Source organism: Penicillium chrysogenum (genome assembly GCF_028827035.1).
Source record: "Penicillium chrysogenum strain IBT 35668 chromosome Unknown utg000004l_segment0_segment0, whole genome shotgun sequence".
NCBI classification, from domain to species: Eukaryota; Fungi; Ascomycota; class Eurotiomycetes; order Eurotiales; family Aspergillaceae; genus Penicillium; species Penicillium chrysogenum.
In genome coordinates this window covers 1,201,760-1,221,118 of record NW_026622752.1, presented here as the reverse complement: position 1 = coordinate 1,221,118, position 19,359 = coordinate 1,201,760, and the positions used below count along the sequence as shown (strand labels likewise).

At 48.5% G+C, this 19,359-nt stretch overlaps 9 protein-coding genes across 9 annotated transcripts; 4 read left to right on the top strand and 5 right to left on the bottom strand.

Annotated features, from left to right (window-relative positions):
• Positions 1–2,285: 2,285 nt before the first annotated feature.
• Positions 2,286–3,502, top strand: N7489_006395 (terpenoid synthase; the record flags this gene model as incomplete). Its single annotated transcript, XM_056712145.1, has 2 exons — positions 2,286–2,288; positions 2,348–3,502. The coding sequence occupies 2 exons, from the start codon at positions 2,286–2,288 to the stop codon at positions 3,500–3,502; spliced, it is 1,158 nt and encodes a 385-aa protein (XP_056565860.1).
• A 311-nt stretch (positions 3,503–3,813) lies between these two features.
• Positions 3,814–5,592, top strand: N7489_006394 (cytochrome P450; the record flags this gene model as incomplete). The annotated part of the gene is made up of 6 exons (XM_056712144.1): positions 3,814–3,903; positions 3,953–4,064; positions 4,279–4,888; positions 4,952–5,034; positions 5,148–5,248; positions 5,296–5,592. The coding sequence occupies 6 exons, from the start codon at positions 3,814–3,816 to the stop codon at positions 5,590–5,592; spliced, it is 1,293 nt and encodes a 430-aa protein (XP_056565859.1).
• Positions 5,593–7,606: 2,014 nt separating this feature from the next.
• On the bottom strand, positions 7,607–8,559 carry N7489_006393 (acetamidase/formamidase family protein; the record flags this gene model as incomplete). The annotated part of the gene is made up of 2 exons (XM_056712143.1): positions 7,607–7,747; positions 7,813–8,559. 2 exons carry the CDS (start codon positions 8,557–8,559, stop codon positions 7,607–7,609), a joined length of 888 nt encoding a protein of 295 aa, XP_056565858.1.
• Positions 8,560–9,548: 989 nt separating this feature from the next.
• Positions 9,549–10,761, bottom strand: N7489_006392 (PP2C family serine/threonine-protein phosphatase; the record flags this gene model as incomplete). Its single annotated transcript, XM_056712142.1, has 5 exons — positions 9,549–9,925; positions 9,978–10,080; positions 10,141–10,435; positions 10,495–10,604; positions 10,666–10,761. The coding sequence occupies 5 exons, from the start codon at positions 10,759–10,761 to the stop codon at positions 9,549–9,551; spliced, it is 981 nt and encodes a 326-aa protein (XP_056565857.1).
• A 516-nt stretch (positions 10,762–11,277) lies between these two features.
• On the top strand, positions 11,278–12,363 carry N7489_006391 (cytochrome b5-like heme/steroid binding domain-containing protein; the record flags this gene model as incomplete). The annotated part of the gene is made up of 1 exon (XM_056712141.1): positions 11,278–12,363. The coding sequence occupies one exon, from the start codon at positions 11,278–11,280 to the stop codon at positions 12,361–12,363; it is 1,086 nt and encodes a 361-aa protein (XP_056565856.1).
• Positions 12,364–12,583: 220 nt separating this feature from the next.
• Positions 12,584–13,092, bottom strand: fkbp3 (peptidylprolyl isomerase family protein FPR2; the record flags this gene model as incomplete). The annotated part of the gene is made up of 2 exons (XM_056712140.1): positions 12,584–12,749; positions 12,863–13,092. 2 exons carry the CDS (start codon positions 13,090–13,092, stop codon positions 12,584–12,586), a joined length of 396 nt encoding a protein of 131 aa, XP_056565855.1.
• Positions 13,093–13,647: 555 nt separating this feature from the next.
• N7489_006389 (uncharacterized protein) lies at positions 13,648–15,480 on the bottom strand (the record flags this gene model as incomplete). Its single annotated transcript, XM_056712139.1, has 5 exons — positions 13,648–14,300; positions 14,350–14,718; positions 14,794–14,945; positions 15,011–15,234; positions 15,343–15,480. The coding sequence occupies 5 exons, from the start codon at positions 15,478–15,480 to the stop codon at positions 13,648–13,650; spliced, it is 1,536 nt and encodes a 511-aa protein (XP_056565854.1).
• Positions 15,481–16,056: 576 nt separating this feature from the next.
• Positions 16,057–17,109, bottom strand: zrfB (low-affinity Zn(2+) transporter ZRT2; the record flags this gene model as incomplete). The annotated part of the gene is made up of 1 exon (XM_056712138.1): positions 16,057–17,109. One exon carries the CDS (start codon positions 17,107–17,109, stop codon positions 16,057–16,059), a length of 1,053 nt encoding a protein of 350 aa, XP_056565853.1.
• A 1,141-nt stretch (positions 17,110–18,250) lies between these two features.
• On the top strand, positions 18,251–19,048 carry N7489_006387 (uncharacterized protein; the record flags this gene model as incomplete). Its single annotated transcript, XM_056712137.1, has 2 exons — positions 18,251–18,479; positions 18,537–19,048. The coding sequence occupies 2 exons, from the start codon at positions 18,251–18,253 to the stop codon at positions 19,046–19,048; spliced, it is 741 nt and encodes a 246-aa protein (XP_056565852.1).
• Between the last annotated feature and the right edge of the window lie 311 nt (positions 19,049–19,359).

The following is a 19,359-nucleotide window of genomic DNA, read 5'->3' as shown; positions in this document are numbered from 1 at the left end:
CCAAAGAAATAGACGAATGGGAAGAGCAAACTTTATACGAGCAAGCATCGCCTGGTAAAATTCCAGTTAAGGCAGGTCGATACCAATCGCAGAATGGTATGGCAAGTAATGAAACCTCCCTTATTCAAAGAGATATTCCATCGTCGTGGCGAGATATATCAAGAGGATTTCGAATGTTAGCATAATCTCGATTTCGAAAAGAAAAGCCATTCATTTCATAAAATCATTCGATAATCAAGTCAGTCGACACATAAATGTGTCCAAGTGCCACCAAGCACGGCAGGGGATACGCAAACTCATCAAAATAGTTATTGATAGACGGGGGATTCTAGGTGGAGACTTCTAGACCGTGACTTCAGCCTAAACTTCAATCAAGACATTTCCACGGGGTTTTACCGAGACGCGAGACATCTAAGTTAAGGGATGTGTGGCCATTGGGATCTAGATGAACGAAGTATCCGGAGTCCGGTGTTGCAATTTGGAACTTTTGTATAAGAGACATACTAAAGAGCAACTCGGGCATAAATGCATTCCCCGTACCTTGGAGGTATCATCTCATGACTCGCCCAAAAAGACCCCTCCACGTGTTCTGTTGGTGACGTTTCGAGGGTCTTCTTCCAACCTTCACCGGTAGTGGGCCCGATGTCTCCCGCCCTGCCGGATTCCGACCTGCCTATCTCATACAAGCGCTCCAGAAAAGCGGGACAGAATCGATGAGGAGTACGTCCAAGTACGCACGGCCCGGTATTGCGTGGCGAAGTTCGGGAATGCGCTGTCGTAGTACTCCGTAGGGTTGGTGGGTTTGTATTGGACCCGTGAACAGAGAATCTTAAATAGACTTGGCCATTAGACCACAAAAGGCAGGTCGGGTGAAGTGTTATGGTAAATTTACTTCCACTTTTGTTTTAGCGTTCATCGATCACTTGAGCATAATTATTACTAGGTTGTCTAGACCCTGTCTATCTATCTTATGCACGACATGATATCCTAACCTTATCTCTCTCGAAAATAGCAATCAATTAAAGTCTGATGGGTCTTTCCTAGGTGACTTATCTTTGGTGTCTTACACCATGCCTATCAAGTAGCTAAGAGAATGCCAACGAATTGCGGAGGATTCACGGTACATAAGCCTCTGAGCAACTAGGTCGTCTTGGTCCCTAAGGCGAAGTTCTTCTTTCTCTCTGTCCTGCTTATTGTGTTTACAGTCTGTTTGTAACGAATAACATCAGAGTACAAGCTGAAGAGAAAAGATAGCGACCCGCTTGCTCAACAGGCCGTGGGCGATATCAAGGTTACTAACACTGATAGCCAGCTGCCGGCCATATCGTATAGTGACCATTGTCCCATACTCCTGATGCCACTTCTGCACGATCTCAATTGGCCGTTGATTTAGCATTTGATGGACATTGCCAATTATCGGGAGAGGTCTGGGTCCGGCAGGTAGTCTCAAATGATTTGCCCCTGAGACGACGAAGGTGCTCGTCATGGAAAGAAAGAGGATAGAAAATGCGATGACTAGGAAGACACTCAGCAGTCCATTTGGCAAAGCTGGCCACGTCTCTGCCAATCAGTCTTCCGTAATTGAAGCCCAAGCCATAGTCAGAGGAATTCTCATTTGCCTCAAACCCACTGTGATTATAAGCAAGAGGCGAAGCAATTGAAAAAGCCTTTTTATATTCTAGTAATATTCATTCATGGACAGGGTGGGTATCTTGATATTGTGTCGAGGAACACAATATCTGTCTTCCGTAAATCAAGACGCAGATAAGCATCATTCTGGAAATGAAGCCTTTGTGGTAACACAAGAAGCATGAGAGCCTCGAGAAAGTACTGATCGCCGCAGTTTGACTTTTTCACCACGTCAGGAATTAAATACTCTCGTTTATGACGTCATTTATAGTCTAATGTAATGGAGGCTTGTGTAAGCTATAGCGAGGACCTCACCTCGGGATATCTATAGGCTGACGTGGTGAAAAGTCAAACCGGGGCGATCAGTACTTTCTCGAGGCTCTCATGCTTCTTGTGTTACCGCAGATAATAATCTGTTCTGTTCGAGAGCGCTAGCTATGTTGTAGATATTATCGATGCACTATTCTTTAGCTCCACCTACATTTCTCACCATGCCAAATGCCTGACTTTGAATTCTTGCGGAGTAATGGAAGGATGACGCGGTCAATTTTGGAGAAATTTTCTGCTAGGAGTATAACAGAGTGGACGTCTCCGTTCCTTTTTTCACACGATATCCTGTCAGATAGCGAACATTTGACACATCCCTTGAAGAAGATATGGTAAACCTGAGAATTCAGATACATACCCATCAAGCTTGTATGGCTGACCAGGAAAGCAGAATCCTTATACAGAAAGGCTTCTGTTCGCTGCGAGAGCCGGCAAATATGGGGATTGGAGTTTGCGCATTATCAACATCCAGATGAATTATCTGCCATATGGTGTGCTTATCCTTTTCTTGGTTGCTATTCTGGCTGCATGTGTCTACTTTAAGTGGCCCCGGAACGAACCTCCCTCTGTTATGGGGAATATATGCCCTGGCAGTACCGTATCGAAAAGGAATTACGAACAAGTTGTGAACGGTTTTCTACGCGATGTTTCATTCCAGACCCCAACCTTCAAGCTTGACGTGGATTTGAAGACTTGCGTTGAGAACTCTCTTGAATCCCATGGCATCTCACGGGGACTTATAACACAAATCGGAACATGCATCGACACGGCGACCGAAATTACCAGCTGTACCTATCCATTTGCCTCACATGAAGTCCAAGAAGCTATTGCCATATACGCTTCATATGTTATCACCATCGATGACCTTACAAGTGATATTCTACCTGACTTGAAAGGTTATGTCAATCAATTGGTTCAGGGACAGCCTCACCAACATGAGGTACTCCGCGGCTTTACCAAGTTCCTGGGGGCTCAGCAACAGCTATTTGGACAGTTTGGTGGCGACATGGTTGTGAAGGGGTCGATGGAGTTCGTTGCAGCTGCCGTAATTGAACAGACGCAAGATAAACGTTTGCACTTGCCACCTGAGGGTTCCAATTATCTGTGTTTCTTTAGAGCTAAAACCGGGGTTGCTGAGCCATTTGCTTTTTTTTGCTTTCCAGAGGACACCAATCCGGAGGACAGAGACTTAGCAGGATACACCGCAGCTATTCCAAGTATCATGTTATTTCTGGGCTATGCCAATGACCTCCTGTCATTTTATAAGGAGGACTATCCCGGATTCATCCAGAACCATGCCAAGGTGCATGGCTTAACCTCTCTTCAGTCACTGCACCAAATTCGGATTGAAACGATCAAGGAAGCACAGAAAGTCCGCAGCATATTATCGAATGATGCTGTAATGGCTGAGCGTATCAACCAGTTTATCTATGGGTACATATTTTACCATCTGTGCTCGGGGCGATATAAATTGGATGAATTGAATATCCCTGCCGCTGCTGAGGCGAGGAGCCGCTTTCATGATATGCCGAAGGTGCGCAGCTAGGGGAGTACTGGTGAACTTGGTCGAGGTTCTATTCATGGTCTTGTTAATTTGTTTCTTTAGCCTTCCTTTCCATGTTGAGATTTCCAACTGTCTAGGGCAGAGCCATCAGATTATGGTAATCTAATTGACAAATCAAGAATAACGAGGCCCAAACAGATATTCATACATTAGCGTTCCTTGGCGGACTTGTGCATCGACCAATGGATGAAAGAACGCGAACGGCTATAAAGGAACCTCGTTCCCAGTTTCTCTGAAAACCCCGAAAGCCACCCATTTGAATATTATCAGCCCAAAGCCCGCTTTGGAACATAATGGCCATGAAATCTCTAATTGGGCTCGTCCTCATCCTCATTATCGGTCGGCTGTGCTATCTCACCTTTGCAAAAATAAAAACATACCGCGTGAGTGACCATTTACTATGCGGAATCTCAGTCGCTCATGATAAACCAGAACGATTCTGCCTTGGGAGCTCAACATGGCTGCGCTTTACCACCCGAGCTTCCCAAGAAATGGCCACTTGGGATTGATCGCATCAAGGATCTCTGGGAAACAAACGCAGATGGTCGGCTTCTTGCATATCTCTGCAAAGTAGCAGAAGACTACGAGCCTCGGAATAATCTCTCACAATATTAGTTATTTGGACCGAGGGCATTTCATGTGTTGCATCCTTCGAATGTGGAGGCTCTTTTGTCCACGAACTTCAAAGGTAACTGTCCTTCGTAGAATATATTCGACAACTAGCTGGGTCTGATTTTACTTACCTTATTTTCCACCAGACTACGGCTTTGGCGCCAGACCTAAGATTTTTGCACCTTTGCTGGGGAACGGCATTTTTACTCAGGAGGGATCTGCATGGAAGCATTCAAGAGAACTTCTGCGAAAGCAGTTCGTTCGTGTCCAGTCCCAGAACTTGAGCCATTTCCGTGAGCATGTCGACAACCTCATTACTCGATTGCCTTCAAGCGGAGTCATTGATCTCCAGCCCCTATTTTTGGATTTGACCTTGGACATCGCAACAGCTCTCCTTTTCGGTAGATCAGTCTACGCTTTGAGGGCTGGCATCGACCAGGATAAAGAGAACAAGCTTTTCGCAGAAAGCTTTAGCATTGCGCAAGAGGGTCTTGCCAAACGCTTCCGTATAGCACCTTGGCATTTTCTCTATAATCCTCCTGCGTTCCGAAAAGCGTGTGCTAATGTTCACCGCTTTGTCGAGGGATACGTTAAGGAGTTGGGTTTAGAAGACGTTGAAAATTATGATAAGAACCAATATGGCTTCATAAAGCAGGTTGCTGAGGAGTCTAAAAACATGAAAGAGCTCCGTGATCAGCTACTGAATGTCTTGCTGGCTGGCCGGGATACAACCGCATGCTGCTTATCTTGGACATTGTACGTATCGAATAGCCGGCCACGGTTACCTGTTAACTGCTGACTTTACCTCCCGGTCCTTAGTCGACTACTTGTCCGTCACGCGCATGTAATGGAACGTCTGCGCCGAGAGATTGCTTCCGTCATGGAAGGTGGCACCACACCAAGTAGGAACAAATCAGGAGAATGCCATACCTTGCGTGTGTCATCAAAGAAAGTGAGTTCAAAACATTTGTATGATTGCGATTCACGGAGTGAGACACTAATATTTCCGCTTCAGGTCTTCGTCTATATCCCCCTGTTCCGCTTAATAACCGCGAAGCTGTGCGGACTACTATTCTACCAACAGGGGGCGGCCCAGAAGGGGATAAGCCCATGTTGGTAAGGAAAGGTGAAATAGTTGTTTTTTCGCAGTATGTGAATTCAAGGAAAAGAACATTTACGGACATGATGCATACGAATTCCGTCCTGAGCGATGGGAGAGCGGCGAACTTGCTAATATTGGCTGGGGCTTCTTTCCCTTCAGTGGTGGACCCCGCCAATGTTTGGGGGAAGACTTCGCCCAGATGGAGGTTTCATACACTACCGTGAGGATGCTGCAAGCATTTTCGCACATCTCCTTACCCGTAGGGGAGCCAAATGAGCCAGTCGGTAGCGAAAAGCAGCAACTGACACTGGTCCTATCAAGCGCTGAAGGATGCAAAGTGGAGATCTCAAAAGGGTAGGAGACTGTCTCGGGTCCAATAGATTGGAGTGTAAATAGAGCCGAAGGAAAGCAGACAGACTCATACTGGCGCCCGAAAAGCTCTAAATCTACGTCGCTGTCATGTTGTGGCTGGATCAAACCCCGGGTAGCTATTTCAAGTGGCATTAGGCTGTGCCAAGCGTTGCGCTTTTTCGTCGGCCATTGTCTTGTCCATGGCCCTCTTCACCTTAATATTAAAACTCTTATAGCCAGTGTCCGAGGATCAATCCTCGACAATACCGAAAGATGCGGCATCAGCTTAGATCATCAAGGAATATGCAAATTCCTCAGCCCAGCTGATCAAGGGTTTAGAACTGCAGTGGCAGCACTACGGCGCTATACACGAGATGCACCTAGTGTGATTCAGAGGAGGTATCAGAGGTCTACGAATGTGCAACGAGATGAGAGAATGCTCCAGGCTGCAGAGCTACTGGGAACAATTCCACCTCGAGTTCCGGGTCCCTGCCAAAACTTTGCACATTCTCTTGAAGCTGCGGACAGTGTCTTTCTTGGGAAAACCAGGGGCCCTCCATGTAGTGTTCAGCAGGGGTCAAATTTTAAAGACTGTATGGTGCAAGAGGGTTAAAGTATGGCCGTATCTTTCCCAAATTCTACTTACTCGCTATTTGTTTGGTTCATAATATGTGTGCGCGTGAATTCATTTCCTTTGGCCCGTCAGAATTGATAGCTATAGTTGTCCTTTCATGGCTAGATACAGCGGGTCACTATTTTTAAACATATTTGAAGCCCCTCAAGACCAGTCCGTGGTTCTCTGTAGGTGCCTTCCCCACATATAACCGTCGAATACTCTCCACATCAAGGTCCTCTAACAACCTGTCCTCGACTTTGGGCGAATCAAGTCTTTAGGAATTGGAGGATCTGGTCGAAGCCGTCAGGCTCCTTGATCCATTAATCCATTGCCTTACTAAATTTTCTTTATAATAAGATATATAGACCCATAATTTCTCTATCTATATAGGGGGTTGAGAAAAATAGATATTTTAGATCCGGTATCCTCTGTATCTTTTGTATGGGCACCCCATATAAAAGGTACCTAATTTCATGATTTTATTGTTGAGCGTAGATTATCGTTGACTGGGGCCCACCAACACCGGGTATTGGATTAACGAACTAACTATTATAGTATAAACGACCCTATAGGGGCTAATCCCTTCTAGGTATAGTCTACGGCAGGCTAAGTGTATTAGTATTACTTATCACTAAGTACATATGTAATAAAGGAGTATCTACCTAATAAGCACTCACTAAGCATCAGTTATTCTAGACGTAACTAGACTAAGTATGATCACTGATCTGAGTCTGTGCTAATATCTACTTAGGCTCACTAAGCCTATGTTGTAAGCGCCCTCATAAAAGCGGCGGCAGACCAAATAGGAAAGCCACACACGCCAGGGAAAATCCGGTACGTATAGGTACATATGTATATCCAGACCCACCGGTTTGATATTCTACGACGATCACTACAGACTACGCGGCACCTAAGAAAGAGTATCCACGCCCTAGAGTTTGTGCTTTACCTACCGAGGCACCAGATATGTACCGTCAAGGCTTATCCCGGATGAGCCGGAAAACCCCCTTTTGATCTTCGATACGGTTTCTAGGACTTGAATTCCACTGAACACAACCAATTTGTTCCATATTCCAGCATTAAGCCCTTTCAACCAAGAGGTCCACTCACAGAAGCGGCAGTTAAAACAGGCTTGGTATAGAGAGTCACTACGAATGAAAGGAAACAAACGGATTAAGTAGCTATAGATCTCTCGGCCAAAGAAGACTCCATTAGAATATAATGCTCGCTTGTGCAACGCTTGTCCCCAACCATGCAAATACATCAACCCAGCCGCACCAGTATATGTCCAATCTAAATGAAATCACAAAATCAATCAATATTCCCAGGAGGGTATCACGTCAGTCCATGTTCCCTTGAAATTAGTCCAGAACATCTTCCGAAAAAGAGGGAAATAAAATAAAAATCAAGAGAAGATGCCCAGGGGCAATGTCATAGCCACTTCAAAGTTGGGCACGTTGACCACTTCAGCAATATGCAAGTCACCAGCAACACTAGCAAGAATGTATGCCTCGCTGCGAGTGAGACCCTTAGTCTGCACCAACCACTGTATGAGATTCCGAGTAGCACTCCTGGTAGCCTCGTACAGGTCAGGAGCAACACCGAGCGCACCGTAGGTTCCAAGGTCGGGAAGAGGGTTTGGTATTTGGGCGAGGGGGGAGTCTGGAACTGAGGAGCCGTCATCCAGGGCTGGTTCTTGAGGAGCTCAAAGCGGAGGGTAGCGCGAATCGGGGTTTCGATGGCAGTGCCGCAGACCTCGCCGTGGCCCTGGGCTGCATGACCGTCACCACAGCTGAAGAGGGCGCCGGCGGTCTGAACGGGGAGGAAGACGGTGGACCCGACGCTGAGCTCTCGACAGTCCATGTTTCCGCCGGCGTTTGTGGGCGGCACGGTCGAGAGTTCTTCGTCGTTGGCTGGGGCGAGACCCATGCATCCGAGGAAGGGACGCAAGGGGATCCGCATGTTTTTGAATTGGGCGAAGCCTGCCTCGCGGTTCAGCTCCCAGATCTTGATCTCGGGCTCTGGGAATTCGTCGGCCAACAGACCGAAGCCTGGGATGATGGCGGACCAGCCCCAGTCGGCAACCTCGAGGTTCAGGACTTCGACTTTGAGGACATCGCCGGGTTGGGCATCGTTCATATAGATCGGACCGAAGACGGGATTGGCCAGGCCGAGATCCAACGTCTTGATGGCTGAGGCCTTGGAGGATGTGTCGAGTTGACCATTGCTACTGTCGATAGCATCGAAAGAGACTGTGTCACCGGAGGAGACGGTGAATTTGGGGGTGTTTCGACGAGACCACTTTTGGTGGCTACATTCTCTTCCCACGTGGAAGTTACTCCATTGCTTTGGTGCCATGTCGAATGTTTGACGGATCCCAGGTTTCTGTCGGGATCATTGAAGGGACACAATAGATGGGGAGACAGATCTGAAGGCAATAACGGAAATGGAAAAAATCAGACCAAAAGGGGAAGGGAAAAAAAGAAAACCGTGGAATAGACGGGCGATTTTGTATCTAAGGAACTCGGGAGATCCTCTTCAGGGTTGACCGTTCTGGAAGGTGGCTACAGCCGGATCTTATGCTTCTTTTGCCAGCTCCACCCCGAGAATGACTCGCCTGCCTAAAGTAGTTTGACAGATTTCCAGTAAATTGGTCCTGTCCCCTCTGTCGGAGCCTCTGGTTTTCAAGATTAGCTCCATCTCTATTGGAGTATGAAGAAATCCCGAGGTCTGGTTGGATAAAACGGGACATAACAGCAGTAAGCGGGCATGCAGACCACATCGTAGGGCGGGGGAGAACCCGATTGTAGCATTCTATACGAAGTACAGCTGTACTGCAGTTATACTTTCATATCTATACAATATCAAATTCAAATTGCATCATTTAATAGAAAGGAAAACCCTCGGAAAACCCAAGTTTCCCTGAATTTCCTAAATTTGAAATGTTCTCTGTATAAAATACACGATTGGATTGATTGGTAGATATTTCTTCTTTTTTTTCCTCTCTCTTTTTCTTACTTTGGTTCCTTGAAGTGAAAATAGTTAAAATGAATTTTAAATAACCGAATTCTGGAAATTCTGGAAATATTGAAAATCCAAAAATTGAAAAATTCATTAAAAAATTCATTAAAAATCCAAAATAGTCCCAACACCACCTTCTTCATCGGGTAAGGAGCGAACCGTTGGTAGGCTGTGAGTGGCACAGCTGCATAACATTTTCCGAGTGGAACTTTTGGCTAACTTTGTTAACTATAGGACTATACTATACAGAAGTATACAGACTATTAAAGGGGTATACAGAGTATACAGAGTATATTTTGTATAATATTGGATATATACCCTTGACCTCACGATCCCTGTCCGTCCAACATCGCTACAATACACGTTGCATTGTCACTGCGAGGTCTGCTAGCACTATTGGTGGCGATTTCTTGTGCGATTTCATTTGCTCGTTTTCCCCGCATCGATAATTTCATCACGTGCTGAACCAGGGTCACGTCGTCCACTCGATCGCTAACTCCGTCGGACACCACTAGTAGCAGGTAACGGCGGTCTGTGTGCAACCTCCGTAGCGAGGTGTATGGGTCATTGGATAGGAAGTTGCCCCGAGATTCCGATCGGCTGGTAGCAGATGAGGCGGGGTCTGCCGCGAAGTTGTCTTGGAAGGTATTCAACGGATTTTTGTACTGCAGGTCGCCTACTGCCCGAGACATGTTCAAGGAACCTGTTCCTCAGTCAGTATGCAATTCGAAGGTCCACTCTTCTTCCTAACCCACCAAGGCGTGCTGTCCCACTGCGGTTGTTGACTGTCCCGCCTGCCTCTTCAATTCGGGCCCTTTCGCTGGGAATTGAGGGCTTGTGAGCCTCTGTGAGACGTCGCTAAGCATGTGACTGTCAGCATCCACGCTCAAACCAACGTAAATCAACGGCAGTGTGTACGATGTGATACGGGTGCTCTGTTTGCGGGTCCCTTTCGGCCAGGATAACATGCGAGTCGCCTAGATTGGAGACGAACAGCTCGCCCTTCGTGAGATTAATGCAACACATTGCTACTGTCGACCCTGAAACGGCAGGCTCGACAGATTCATACTTGAACCTATCCAGCAGAATTCTGTCCTCTTCTGCCAGTGCTTCCTTGATAGCCCCAGCCCAATCTTCTTGTTCGAACTCCGGCCGCCGTCCGAACAGGTGGTGCAGACTGTTCTTAACGTGTTCTGAAACTAATTCAGAGCCACTAGAGATACCGGTCAATTCGAGGCTCGTTCAAAGGACTGACTTCGAGGCTTTCCTTACTGCCCATCATAGATTGCGAAGAATGCAACCTTGTCCTCCATGTTCGAAGGAAATTGACTTGGGAAAATCACTGCGCACCGATCTTCTTGATGCTTCCTACCACCTTGGGACTGCCGTTTGATTATTGATAAGTAAGATAGCTGTGCGAGGGCCATGCGCCTTGACACTCACTTGACCAGCCCCAGCATCAAAGAGCGCGACTGCGTCTGAGACGGGCTTTGTGTTATGGAACATCTGGTCCCTCAGAGCTCTGTGGGCGACAACCATGTTGGGCAGTTGATGTACAAAATCAATATCCTCGTATGAGCATGGGCAAGGTTCCGTCTCGATATGTATGGATAATGTTTATGATGATGGAACACTGACATCATGAACGCCTTCTGTTTTTCAATGATTCTAGGTCATTTACCACTGATATCTAATTGGCGGCTGGCAAACCTGTCTGGGAAAGGAATGGACGCCGGGAAACCAATGAAAGCGATGTTGCTATTTGACTAGCGGCGACATATTCTGTTTCCTCGACGCTTGGGGCAGATATCGTGGTAAATCCTCTTCTTCCAGATATCTCAGTACAATGAGTCTAATTAATCCCCGAAATAATTGGAATAACACTTTGCCAAGTAGTATTACCTTCTGTTGAGCAGACCCTGAATGTTGCATAGATCTTCTATTGATAGCGCACGGGCCAGTTTTCTCGGCGAACCTGCAAGATTGTGATTCTAATCAGGAACAACCTTCTAGACTCACTTTCCTCACTCCCAGTGCCTTTCTGATTAGTTCGGCATGGGTTGGGTAGGCGCAGGTGTGCTTATTGCAACGATAGGCTACTTTCTCTACCGTTACCCTCCCAGCAGCTGGGCCGAACCTCGTTCCTCTTCCCCGGAACCCAAGCCCGGCGCGCCGGTTGCCGCTGCCACCGCAAACGAGCCTGTACAGCGGAAGCATGGCTCACGGACCTCGACACCATCAATAGAGACAGAGGAGGAGGATTCACAGAACACACCCAAGGCTTCGGCCTTGAGCGTACCAACCCCCATCTCTGCGGTCCCCACATTCAGCCTAGACAGCGGCGAGAGCGAGACATCGCAACCCGCCACAATGCCGTCCATTTCACAAACCATGATTGGAACAACAGAGCAACTATCTTCGACAAACCGTGACCATGAGGAACCAAAGATCAAGCCGCCACCGCAGCCATCCCTGGCACCCCCTCCAAAACCACAACCATCCTCTATACCCCCGAAGGCAACAACCACCGGCGCCTCTTCCCTAATGCCTCCTCCCCCACGGCCCCGACCAGCAAACCAAGCAAACCGCCTCACCCCCACAAGCACGCTCCAACCCCCACGACTCAGCGGCAATTCCCTGGGCCCGCCACCATCAGCAGCCGCCTCCCAGCGCGGCCTAGGCCCACCGAGCAGCGGCAGCCGTCTTAGCAACAGCACCCTCGCCCCAACACAAGTATCCTTGAAGAAGTCATCATCACGAAAAGTGATTCTCGAGCCAGGATTCTCGCCCCTTGATTGGGCAGCGCTAGCAGCGAACCCGAAGAACAACCTCCGCGGCAAAGGCCTTCCCCCAGGCCTGTTGCGAGTCACACCGTCAATGCTGAAGGAGCAGAACGGACGTAAGGGTCGGGATGCCTGGACTTCGTACTTCGGCAAGGTGTATAACATCTCGCCCTACGCCCCTTACCATCCAGGTGGGAAGGGTGAGCTCCTCCGTGGTGCGGGGAAGGACTCTGCACAGCTGTTCCAGGAAATCCACCCGTGGGTCAACTGGGAGGGGATTCTTGGCGAGTGTCTGGTCGGAATTCTGGTTTCGGAGAATGATATCCAGACCGAGAATGCTCTGGATGCGATGGACTGACACTTGGTGCGCTGTTTGATTGCTATTTTACTCTTCTGTAATTGTTCAGCCGGTTTGTATACAGTGTACATCTTACCCCATATAAATGAGATACCCTGCTGCTATATTATAAAACAACTCGCATGCGAAAAAGGTATATATTTGATTTTACCGGATATCATGGCCTAGTCATCATAATCCCTCCCAGAGGTCACATAGGTAGGTATCAAGCACCGCTAATTCAAAGCTCATCCTTCACACCATCAATACCGACCAGCTCGGTCTCAAACACCAACGTCGCACCACCGGGAATAGGCCCGATACCGCGGTCTCCGTACCCGAACTCGGGCGGGATAGTCAGCGTGCGCTTCTCGCCAATGCACATATCCAGCAGACCCTGGTCCCATCTGTATACGACAAACACATGAATTAGCTTCCATACGAATAATCAAGATAAACGGGATGTTTGTATGCAATTGCACGATTGACATCCACAAACAGCGGATAGCTTCCAACTCACCCCTTGATAACACGACCGGTACCCAGCTTGAAGGTCAATGGCGCTTTGCGCTTGTAGCTGGAATCGAACTCGGATCCGTCGGACTGCAGGGTGCCGCGGTAGTGCATGGCAACTCCGTCGCCGCTGGTGGTCTTGCGAGTGCACTCGACGGCGTGGGTTACTTCGATGCCGAGGTCGGCGGCAGCTGCGAGAGAGCCGAGGGCTGCGACGAGGATGGAGGTGAGACGCATTGTGTGTTTTGGGGTGGATTGGGGAGGGGAATGGGAGAGATGAGGAGTTGGATGTGGACAGATAGGCGGGGATTGGACCGAGGTTTAGAGTTGGTCTGTGCTTTAAGCTTATGTCTAGGTGGTTGCAAGGTCTATGTCGTGGGAATTATTGCAACCCGTGGACGTATGTATTGCTTATTACCTATATTTTATCAATCATTTTGGACGCTCTCGGACTAGGGAAGAGAGGGGGCTCGTAAGATACCAGTTGTTATGCAGTAAAGATGCCAAAGGAAGCAGAGGCTGGATATATATGTACTTGGATGTAACTACGTAGTAGTTATATATTTCGAAGTATTTGAAGAATTTGTGTTATTATTCACTACGATTGAGCGGTCATCCCACTTGTGGTTCTAACTAAACCGCTGAGATCTGAGCGACTGTTGGTTCTGAGGTCGTATGGTCATAACATCCCCATTCTCGACCTTCGGACGATTGCCGTGCACCGAAAGCCATTCTAACCCTTCACCGTCTGGCTCACGGATTTATCATCGTCATCAGGAATTATCATCGTCATCAGGGAGACCCCCGGACCATGACCTGATTAGCAGCAGCTTTTAGGTCATCCTCGCCCATATCGCCATCCCAGCCCTGGGAAACAAGGTAAGCACGGAATTTCTCATCGCGCACCCTCAAATCCTCGCCCGTCAAATCAGGCACGAAGAAGAAAGTAACCAAGATCCCAGCAACGCCGCAAATAGCAGCGATAATGAAAGTCCACGTATTCCCCAGATGGTTCTTAATAGGCTGAAATGCCTGCGTACCGATAGCAGCACCAGCCTTCCCAATAGCCGCAGAGAGTCCATAACACGTTCCCCGCACACCGGTAGCATACGACTCAGACGAAAGCAGACCAAGCATATTGCCCGGACCGAAATTGCCCGAGCTCTGCATCAGTCCGTAGAAGACGACGAAGAGAGGCACAATCTTCGTAACGCGGTCGTAAGCGCAGCCGATAATCAAGCCGAAGATCAGGTATCCGCTGAAGCCTATCATCATGATGGGCTTGCGACCAAGGCGGTCGCAGAGAATGGCTCCGAGGAAGACGCCCGGCAGTGCGATTGCGCCGAGGAGGAGCTGCCATTCACCTGTTTTCAGGATCGTGCCGTCGTGCACGACCGAGGAGATGATAGTACCGGAGAAGACGCCGTTAGGGAAAGTGACGAAGTCTGTACGTGTTAGTTTCCACATTCTGTGAATACTGGAGGGCTCGCTTACCGTAGAGGAACCAAGCACCGCAGGTCCCAATCAACGCTTTCCAGTAATACCGCAGCACGAGCATGTAGGGTACGTGTTTCTTGATCGCTCCGCGTCGATACAGCACCGAGTTCAGCATGCGGATTCGGAAGTAGAACACCGACAGCGGCCAGACGCATCCTATGCCAAAGCATACCCGCCACACGGTGCTGTAGTGGGACTGTTGACAGGCCATGAGTACGATCAAGAAGATTGACACTGCGAATGGGCCCCCGAATGATAGGGGGAAGTTGGTCACCATGATGAATGCCGGGCCACGGTGCTTTGGGGTTAGATCGTTTGCTGCTTCCGAGGCTGAAGTTGAAGAGGCCGGATACTCGCCGCCGGCGCCTGGAGATAGTTAGTAGAGTAACGGAAGGTCTTTGGGATATGCAAGCAATGCAAATCCCTTGAGGTTTTACTTACCGAAGCCGACAACGCCACGGGCAACCGTCATCATCCAGAACATGCCATCGATGGTAACGCCATGCGAGGCTGTGGCGAGAATACCTCCGATGACAATCATAAGGGTTGTGAAGACGATGGCGGTCTTACGTCCGAGATAGTCGCATGTTAGTCTGGTATAGTACCGTCAGTCGTCAAACCTCCATAACCCTAACCTCTACTAGTGTCTTGTGCGTACCCAATAACAACCTGTCCAATGACTTCGCCGACAAGTAGAGCATTCGAGACGCGTGTGCTGACGGTGGAAGTGTACTCCTTGGGGTATTCCTTTTTGAGGAGGACATTGGTCATAGTCCTAGAGGCGTTCCGTTGGTTAGACACAGTCGTGCATGGGAGCAACCGTTCGACCCACATCAAATTGTTTTGGTATCCATCGCTGATCAGAGCAAAGCCGCTTGCAAACTATTGAACGCCATTTGGTTGGTCAGTCTGTTATTGGCTAGCTCGAGATGCGGGTGTGGGGGAGACGAGAAATAACCTGTCATGGATAGGCTGGGACGATGCACTCACAATAGTGAAGAGGTCTGATAGACTCTGTTTCTTCAGTGAATGAGCAGGGTCAGTGTCAATGTGGTTGGCAGTGTCTTGGGCCACAGCCTTGGACGAATCGCACCCAGGGAGCGCGGTCAAGTCGCGTTCTGAAGCCATTTCGACAGCTTTTGAGAGGTCGGTTTGGGAAAGGTTTGGATTGTGGTCCTTCCTGATAGGACTGGAGGCCAAGGATGTCGAGCACTCCTTGCAATTTGCTGTTACTTATTTCATTCTCGACGTGTTGTACAAGTTAGAGCGGGCAACCCCTGTCAGGAAGTAGCCCTGTAGAAATGGTTAATGCATGCAACCAAGACTTCCAAGGTTAAGCTAATGGCTTATCTACAGAGCGAGCTTGGTATAGCTCGGAAGTCAAGCACTACTACACGAAGATATAAGATCAGTCTTGAACCCGACCTGGTCTACTGCTGGCTATGTTATCTATTGATTGCTACTGTTTGACTGTCCTCGGTTGAATAGTTCTGATAGCTTTTGGTTCATCGGCTTAAGGAGATACATTCGCTAAAGTAACGCCGGATGTGACTAAAACTGGCTGGGATCCCGTGGGTATCAGATGTAGAAACGATATCTGACCATAATAGATAATCATGGCAAAGAAAAGCAAAGACATGGCACATAATTAAGAGAAGAAAGTTCCCAGATTTTTGTTTCCATCATGAAGCAGCAAAGATACGTTTATGCCCACTTGCCCAGCAAAGCCATGAGGGCAGCTCCGGCACAAAGGAGAAAGAAGGCAAGCAGCACATCGCGGATGGGAGCCTTGCGCATGGAGTGGCTGAACATGAACTCATGAGCCATAAGCTCAACGAGAGCAGTGTAGATGAGAATTCCAGCGGAGATAGAGTCAAAGACACCGTTGACGATGAGGGTAGTGCGCCCGGTAGGCGGGTAGCTGTTCCGAACACCCAGGCCAATAGCAATGGCAATTGGAGTCGAGAGTCCATAGGCAAGGCCCAGGTAGTAGGGAGTGTTGCGCTTGGATTTGGGCCAAGGAAGGGTAGCTAGACGAGAACCAAGACCGAGTCCTTCAAAGGTTTGGTGGAAGACGAGCACAATGTAGAGGGTAATGAACTCTTCGCCTGACACTGCAAGAGTGAGACCGATGAAGACAGAGTGGAAGATGATACCGAACTCCAGGATGAAGATCGAGGTAAGCTGAGCAGCATAGTCCTCGGCCGCTTGGACACCGTGTTCCGAGTCGCTATTGTCGTGATGCTCACGGGAATGACCAAGGTGATCCTGTCCCGGCATATGAATCTTGGGCTCATTGGCTTGGTTGACAACAGAGTGATCATCAAGTTGGGTGTGGGTATTGCCTTCCTCGTCGTGCAAATGGCCTTGGCCAAAGCGCGAGAAACGCATAACCATCAGCTCGACAAAGAAGAGAACAATAATGGTCATGAGGATGATGCCTTCCACCCAGCTGTATTCAGTAATTGGGCCGGTCAAGCACTCGTTCTTCAGTGCCTCCTCTGCCGGACCCAATAGGTGAATGAAAGCAGTGGCAATGATCACACCGGATCCGAAGTACTTGGCGACGAAGAAGGCCCATTTGGGGAATCCACCGTCCTTGCTAAAGCGACGGGCGAAGACTGGGAACAGAGCACCGAACATGGAGCCAACCATGATCACGAAGATGGAAGAGATTCGCAGGCCCATCCGGCCATCGAACTCATTTCCGGATTCACAAGCATCCGCGCGCTTGAGGAGAGTAGCGTAAGACTCCATTGAGGGCGATTTGGGACACAAGAAGTGTAGATGTAGAGGTGGGACGAAGCCAAGGTCCGTTAGAACCAATGAAGTGCACACAAGACAAGACAAGAAGTCTTGGAAGTCTTGGAATGCTGCAGATGCCCCAATTAAGGAGAGAAGAATTTGTGAACAAGCTGAGACAAGAAGAAAGGAAGTCTTGGAGGGGGGTGTGCGAGGCTAGTTGACTGCAATCCCCAAGGTCCTCAACGGTAGCGTCGTTGGTCCACTAATCACGCATGGAATTACCAGGGGATTCTGACAGTGCTAAAATTTGTGGATACTGATTGAACAGGAAGGAAATAAAGTCTTCTCCTGGCCGTGTATATGAATTGTACTGTTAAGTCGCAGGGTGCAAGACTTTCGATAGATCTTCCCTAGAAGTACCCTGCAAGGCCGGGAAATTTCCACATAGATTTCTTGGTAATAAAATCAAGCTTTGAACGATGGACAGAATCACAACCGAATCAGAATTTGTGTGATCTTGATTATATTACTGGGGTCTGGAGGGATCCATGGGGACCTTGGGAGCGCGAAGACGTCAAGGTTGGAGTTTTCCACTCGGTCGGACCGGTATCGGGTACTTGAGGAACCATATAATCTTTGGTGTATCCAGAAGTACCCGGTACATACGACTAGCGTATTGAGGACCTTGGTGTCCGATTGCGGTCGCGGGACAAGGAAAAGTAAGCATATCATAGCAGTGTCGTATTAAGGTGTTGTATGTTGCATTGGTTTTTGCTGTGAGATAAATGATGATCTTATTCTGTCAGTTGTCAGCATTTAAGGAAAGAATGAAGCCAGGCCTACATTCTATATGGAAATGTAGGAAAATGTATATATTTCACGTTGCCTATCTCACGGTGGTTTATCAGCCCTTACTGTGTTCCGAGGTCTTTGTTCCATCTTCTCGTTCTTGACGGAATAGGTTAGGAAGACTGGAATGACCATAGGCTTTTGAAGAACGTGGTTGACAGCTCCCCTTGGGAGAGCCCTGGAGTTCTTTCAACCCTTGCACGCGTCTCGATCGCCAATCCGCGGATCGGCGGCAAAAGCGCTTGGCACGGTGTTGAAGTCATAAGGGAAGCTTTGACCGCGCCCTTGCACAGTATATTCGAACATGGCTCCCATTCGACGATACCTCCGTATTAGCAAATACTCAGTACTGGAATGTCGGATTTATCTGGAATTCCCATCTGATTCACGATGGCTCTTGGACTCTCGCGATCCTGTGCTCCCCCGCGTCATCTCTGCCGTTCGACCGTTGGTCCTTCCGAAGCTGCGTGAAGAGAATGAGCGGTTGTTCATGCGCAAAAAGGGCAAGCCGGTCAAGGATGTCATTGCAGAAGGTATAGACCTTTCGATATCCTCGTATAATGAAGCAAGTATGTTGACATATTACCTAGATGACTTCGAAGTGGCCATCTTCCTCCGCGAATCCCGCACCCGCCATTCGCTCCTCACGCGCAACAAAACATTCCACGGAAAGGAACGTCAAGCTCAAAATCTAAAACTGGAGTTGAACCAAGAACATGTCTCAGAGGATACGGCTGCCAACCCGGTTAACTCGGGAGATGGCGAAATTATGATCGAGAGTGATAGTGAGCCTGACCTGGAGTTGCATAATATTCCCGAATCTGCGGACGAAGTTGTACCAGGGGATAGACGTCGGTCAAGCAGGAGAACTCAGGCAACTAGAGAAGACCAGGTGCCTGAAGACACTGGCAGTGACGAGAAGAAGCTTGGTTTCAGCACCCATTATGAGAGCTTCAATATCTATGGATGGGTGTTATGTCTGTTGATTACCCGCAAGGGCGACAAAACCAGACCAAGTGCTGTGGCATCTGAGTCAAATCGGCAACCTCTGATGGAAGAATGGATTTCAACTCAGGCTCAGGTGTCTGTTGACGACGAGTGATCCAATGTGGACCTAGCAATGCTCAATGTGGCCGACAGACATCTTGCTTACGGTTAAGCTTTGTCAACCTCGTACTGTGGGCAGCCGTGGTCGTGGTGGAATGGTCAGTCTCAAATAGCCTTGTGACACTGCCAGCACCGCCAAGCATGGAATATCGCCAGGATTATTAGTGATGTATTATGTTCCAACCCCCCTGCAAACGCTACAAGACAGTGCTTTAACTTGTGCATGTTGCAAACACCGTGTGAGAGACTGTCTCGTCTCATCTCGTCATCGGTTCGGGGACCCATGTCGCGCGGTATGTCGACTCT